Source organism: Ictalurus punctatus, chromosome 10 (assembly GCF_001660625.3).
Source record: "Ictalurus punctatus breed USDA103 chromosome 10, Coco_2.0, whole genome shotgun sequence".
In the NCBI taxonomy this organism is placed as follows: Eukaryota; Metazoa; Chordata; class Actinopteri; order Siluriformes; family Ictaluridae; genus Ictalurus; species Ictalurus punctatus.
Window position 1 is genome coordinate 30,424,339 of NC_030425.2, and position 5,662 is coordinate 30,430,000.

A 5,662-nucleotide genomic window follows, 5' to 3' on the forward strand; every position below is an offset into this window, starting at 1 on the left:
GAACCTTTACCTCCATCCTAAGCTCGTATTCCCTGGCGGACGTTGCCTTTGTCTGCTAATCCGAGAGCCGCTTCAACTTCAGCTAATTGGTCTCGAGACTCTACGCCATCACCAGAGGACGAGGCTCTTCACCGCCAGATGCAGTGCATCATGGGACATGCTCGAGGATAAAGCTTCAGACTGAAAGCCGCCGTAGGAATTCTTCGTTCTGCCGCTAATAACGTTAACGCCCGTAATCATCTGCTCTATGATATTTATTATAAACCGAGATCATTAAATACTCGTCTTTACAAATACACACAGTGGAGCTCTTCCCATAAGAGCAATCTTCACTTACAAACATATAAAAATACTCGTTAACTAGTCCGATAAGAAAATAACGTATAAAAGTATATAGTAAAAACATTTAATCATGTTCAGAGGATCACTTCCATCTTTTTTCTTTTTAATATCTTATATTACAGTGTGAGAAAACAAAAAGGAAGAGTTTAATCCCTCATACAGAACCGCGTGAACGCAAACAGGAAGACGACAAGAGTGAAATAAAAACATGAGGAGACGGAGACGCGAACCCTGGACAGGAATAATAAACATGGCAGCGCGTGAGGACAGAATCTCAATCCGTCTGAACCGCCAGAACACACACAGAGTCTGAAACATCTCCCACGGTTAACGTACAGAACTGTGCAAAAGTCCAAAAAGGTTCTGGAAAGTGACGATTCGAAACAGCGAAGACTTGAAACTAAAGCAGGCGAGAATTCGCTTTGAGTTTAAAGCTGCTTCAGTTCTCACCGAGTCTTATCGAGTTTTATACAAACATCAGCTGTAGGTTTTAGGAGAACCTTCACGGTTCTTCTGCGGGTTTCTGTTTGTTCTCTTTGATCACACGCTGAACTTCACTCTACAAAGCGATCCACTACAACAACTTCACTCTAACGTTTAATCAAACAAATGAAAAAATAACGACTTCCACACGAACACAGAAGACAAAGACATGAAGTTTGTGAAAAAGTCTAGCGTAAGACTTTTGCACAGCGCTGGAAGTGAAGATTCAGGTTCAGGATTAACAACAGAACGAACAAACAAACAAACAAACAAACAAACAAACAAAAACACACAAAAACCAGAATTTGATCCTATTAAAAAAAAAAACAAATCAAAGAGTTTAAATGCAAACGAATGAAGGCCAGAAAAATGACCAGTTTATTGACTTCTGTTAATAAATCTTCAGCGATGGTCCTTGTGGAGGCACCGGGGTGTGCGCTTCTGTCGAGGAACAGTGAGGAAATAAAAGAAGAAGAGTGAGAAGAGGAGAACCTGAGAGTCCGAACAGAGCCAGAAAAAAACAACGAGCTCAGAGCTGAAAGCAGGACGCGGCGTCTACGTCTACGCTCGCTTACAGGACCAACGCTGAAACACATCAACATCACATTCTCACCGCGGGCCCAAGATGACCGTGAGCGAGAGACAGCGTGAAAGACAGAGAGAGAGAGAGAACATCGAGCAGAACATCACACACAGAGTTAGCGTGAGCAGCTTAAGGCCTGTGTATACGTACATTACACGCACACACATCTCCACCAGCTGGACTCGGTCTGTGGAGAACACCGTGCTGTTATTATGAAGACTTTCAGGTTTTAACGTGTTATCTGATGCACAGTAGTTGATCGGAACACAAAGAAGACAAACGTGGAACAAGACGGAGGAAGTAAGCTTCAGGAACACAAAGCTGGCTAAAAGCCTCTTCATCAACATTCCTGTGTTGTCTATGCGTGAAGTTTTAGTCACTTTAAGGCAACAAAACCCTTCAGAATACAAAAAGCGTTCATGTTTAGTAACAGCGATGTGTAGTGTTGTGTTGAGAGATTATGAGATTACTCTTTATCGGTGTTGTGATGTCAGGACACTGAAGTGAAGATGAAATACTCCTTCAGAGCTCCGTCACCATTTGGTTCTTCTAGTCGTGATGTCTCGGATGCCGCCGTGAGCCGGATATCGCTGGGATGCAGAGTGTGTATGTGTGTGTGTGTTTATTTTCTTTTGAAGACATGCACGTGTGAGAAAGGCAGCGATTCATCCACACGGGATGTGATGTCAGAAGGCAGGGTAGAGGGGGCGGGGTTTGGTGATAGCAGCTGGATGAGTGGCAATGGTGATGGACCAATCAGACGATCACGCAGTGGCAGCCGCTCTTGTCCTTCTCTTTACGCGTTGGCTCCGGTGAGGGCGGGCATTCCTGCTCCTGGAACTTCCTGTCACAGGAAGGAAGTGGGTCACAGATGGATTATTTTATACTGGTTTTGTCGCCACCTTGTGGTTATACTGTACAGTTACACATTTTTTATAATCCAGTCATTATTTCTATTCTTTTTCCTTTCGTGTCTTTTTTTTTTTAACAGTTTAAAAGGCAGACAGAAAAGTGATTCACTGACATGTTCAACAATAATCATCTGTATGAACATTTTTACATTATTATTATATTAATGATTCATTTCCGTTGCATCAAGCCAACAGAAAGGACCTAATACAAACATTTTGGTTTATTGTTAAATTTTGATTCAGTTCATCAGCAGCCACTTTTTCAGTGTAACAGGTGTTTAAATATAAACATATATATATATATATATAAACATATATATATATATATATATATATATATATATATATATATATATATATATATATATATATATATATATATATATATATATATATATATATAAAAGAGTGAGAGAGGGAATAATACTGTAAATATATACAGTAGAGGTGTGTATGTGACGAAGGACTTGGTCCGTTTCACTAAAAACATTGTGTACTATTCTATACTTTATAACCTCTACCATTATGTACACACACACACACACACACACACACACACACCTCCGAAAGTATTGGAACAGCAAGGCCAATTCTTTTGTTTTCACTATACACTGAAGACATTTTGGTTTGAGATCAAAAGATGAGTGAGACGATGGATCAGAAATTCAGCTTCAGTTCCTGATATTTACATCTAAACGTGTTAAACAACTTGGAACATGGAGTCTTTTGTGAGCAAAAGTATAGGAACAGATCAATGTTGACGTGAATGAAAGTAAATAACACTTAATGTTCGATAACTGCACCAATTCTGCGACTCACTGACACCAAACTCTTCTTCTTCTTCTTCTTCTTCTGTGAAGCTTTTCCAGGTTTTTACTGAAGCGTCTTCCAGGTGTTGTTTGTTTCGGGGTTTCTCCCTTCAGTCTCCTCTTCAGGAGGTGAAATGCTGATCAGTTGGGTGAAGGTCTGGTGATTGACTTGTCCAGTTTAAAATCTTCCACTGCTGCATGATGAAGTTCCTCCTGATTCATTTTGGATGCATTTCTACCATCATGAGCTCCATCATCAGAACCTTTGTGGATCATCTCTGTATTTCTGGATTTCTGACTCTTACTGCTGATGATTGGTTTACATCTTGTGGTCTGGCCTCTATATTTCTGCTCTCGAAGTCTTCTTCGAACAGTGGATTGTGAGACCTTCAACCTGCCCTGTGGAGGTTGTTGGTGATGTCACAGACTGTTGTTTTTGTGTTTTTCTTCACAGATCTCACAATGTTTGTGTCATCAGCTGCTGTTGTTTTCCTTGGCTGACTCGTTCTGTGTCTGTCACTTTGCACACCAGTGGTTTCTTTCTGTTTCAGGACACAAGTATTGGTTTCTATTCCAGATTGTAGTATTGGTTATACCCAATGTCTGTGCAGGGGCTCTGATTGATTTTCCCTCTTTTCTCAGCTTCAACATGGCTTGTGTTTCTCCCATAGACAGCTCTCTGATCTTCATGTTGGTTTATCCTTTTTTTTTTTTTTTTTTTTTTTTTTTTTTTTACAGGTGAAACCCAGGGCTCAAAACAAGAGTAGACGTTCAGAGCTATTAATTGTTTAAAGGAGCGGTTCTTTACCGGGGGTGACGTGACAAAGCAGTAGCAGGGGGGTCGGGGAAAAAGTTTTTGGATATCCATGCACACCAAATACCGACAACATGTTCCAATATTTTTCATCACTTGAAAAATGGATAGGTTCAAACAAATGGTGCCATGTCCTAAGGTATAACTAACAGGACAAAAACAAAGGTGTGTATGTGTATATAAATAAAACGAGAGAAAGAGAAAACAAAACAAAAGCTAGTGATAGATTTAAGAGATAAAGAATAACGGGAACACACCTGATGACTCGGACAAGCTCGTGGAAAGCCTGGTCCACATTCATGCGGATTTTAGCTGAAGCCTCCATGTACGTGACTTTGAGCTGCCGAGCGAGTTGCTGACCCTCCTCCTGACTCACCTGCAAAAACCAAACACCACGGTGTGTACGACTGTTCTCATCGAATACCATTAACATTCACACAACACCTGGATCTGACTTCTTTACCTTCAATACAACTGTAATCCACTTCCATTTAATAAAACCTCCATTTATCACTCCTTTAAAGCCTTTCCATTTTAAAGGGAACTGATGACCAAATGAACAGAAAGTAGTGTTTATTCAAGAGAAAGAAAACATACAGAACTACATGCTTAATAAACGTTTTAGATTTAATGAGTGTTAGATTTAGATTTACTGAGACATGAAACTTTTAAGATTCAATCTAATAAGAGAAAATGGAGAATAATTTTTTCAATAGCGTAAAAGCTCTCAAATGTTATGTTTTATAAATCTGTATTAAATAATGTATTAAAGGCCTTTAATTTGTAATAAAGTGTTAAGATATATTACGACTTTACAAGGACCTGTAGATGTTCTACACAGTAAAGGGACAGACAGAACATCATGTGAAGCATTTTCAGATCCCAATCATAACTTCATAAGAGGAAAAACAGTTGAAAATATGAGCTGCAATGTGTGTGTGTGTGTGTGTGTGTGAAGGTGTAGTGTGTGTGTGTGTGTGTGTGTGTGTGTGTGTGAGAGTGTGTGTGAGTGTGTGTGTGTGTGTGTGTGTGTGAGAGAGTGTTTGTGTGAAACTGTAGTGTGTGTGTGTGTGTGTGTGTGTGTGTGTGTGAGTGTGTGAGAGAGTGTTTGTGTGAAACTGTAGTGTGTGTGTGTGTGTGTGTGTGAGTGTGTTTGTGTGAAACTGTAGTGTGTGTGTGTGTGTGAGTGAGCGTGTGTGAGTGTGAGTGCGAGTGTATGTGTGTGAAGCTGTAGTGTGTGTGTGTGTGTGTGTGTGTGTGTGTGTGTGAAGGTGTGTGTGTGTGTGTGTGAAGCTCTAGTGTGTGTGTGAAGCTGTAGTGTGTGTGCGTGAAGCTCTAGTGTGTGTGAAGGTGTAGTGTGTGTGTGAAGGTGTAGTGTGTGTGTGAAGGTGTAGTGTGTATGAAGGTGTTGTGTGTGAAGGTGTAGTGTGTGTGTGAAGGTGTGTGTGTGTGTGTGTGTGTGTGTGTGTGTGTGTGTGTGTGTGTGAAGGTGTGTGTGTGTGAAGGTGTGTGTGTGTGTGTGTGAATGTGTAGTGTGTGTGTGAAGGTGTGTGTGTGTGTGAAGGTGTGTGTGTGTGTGAAGCTGTAGTGTGTGTGTGAAGGTGTAGTGTGTGTGTGAAGGTGTAGTGTGTGTGTGTGAAGCTGTAGTGTGTGTGAAGCTGTAGTGTGTGAAGCTGTAGTGTGTGTGAAGCTGTAGTGTGTGAAGCTGTAGTGTGTGTGA

The 5,662-nt window shown here is 40.7% G+C and overlaps 1 protein-coding gene across 1 annotated transcript in view; it reads right to left on the minus strand.

Annotated features, from left to right (window-relative positions):
• Positions 1–239: 239 nt before the first annotated feature.
• The window catches only part of rras2 (RAS related 2), a 33,259-nt gene continuing 27,836 nt past the window's right edge, over positions 240–5,662 (minus strand). Inside the window, exons 5-6 of the mRNA XM_017478926.3 lie at positions 4,200–4,318; positions 240–2,252 (exon numbers count right to left, since the gene is read on the minus strand). Coding sequence (XP_017334415.1) covers positions 2,165–2,252; positions 4,200–4,318 — 207 coding nt within the window. The 3' untranslated portion in view covers positions 240–2,164. The remainder of the gene's footprint in view (positions 2,253–4,199; positions 4,319–5,662) is intronic.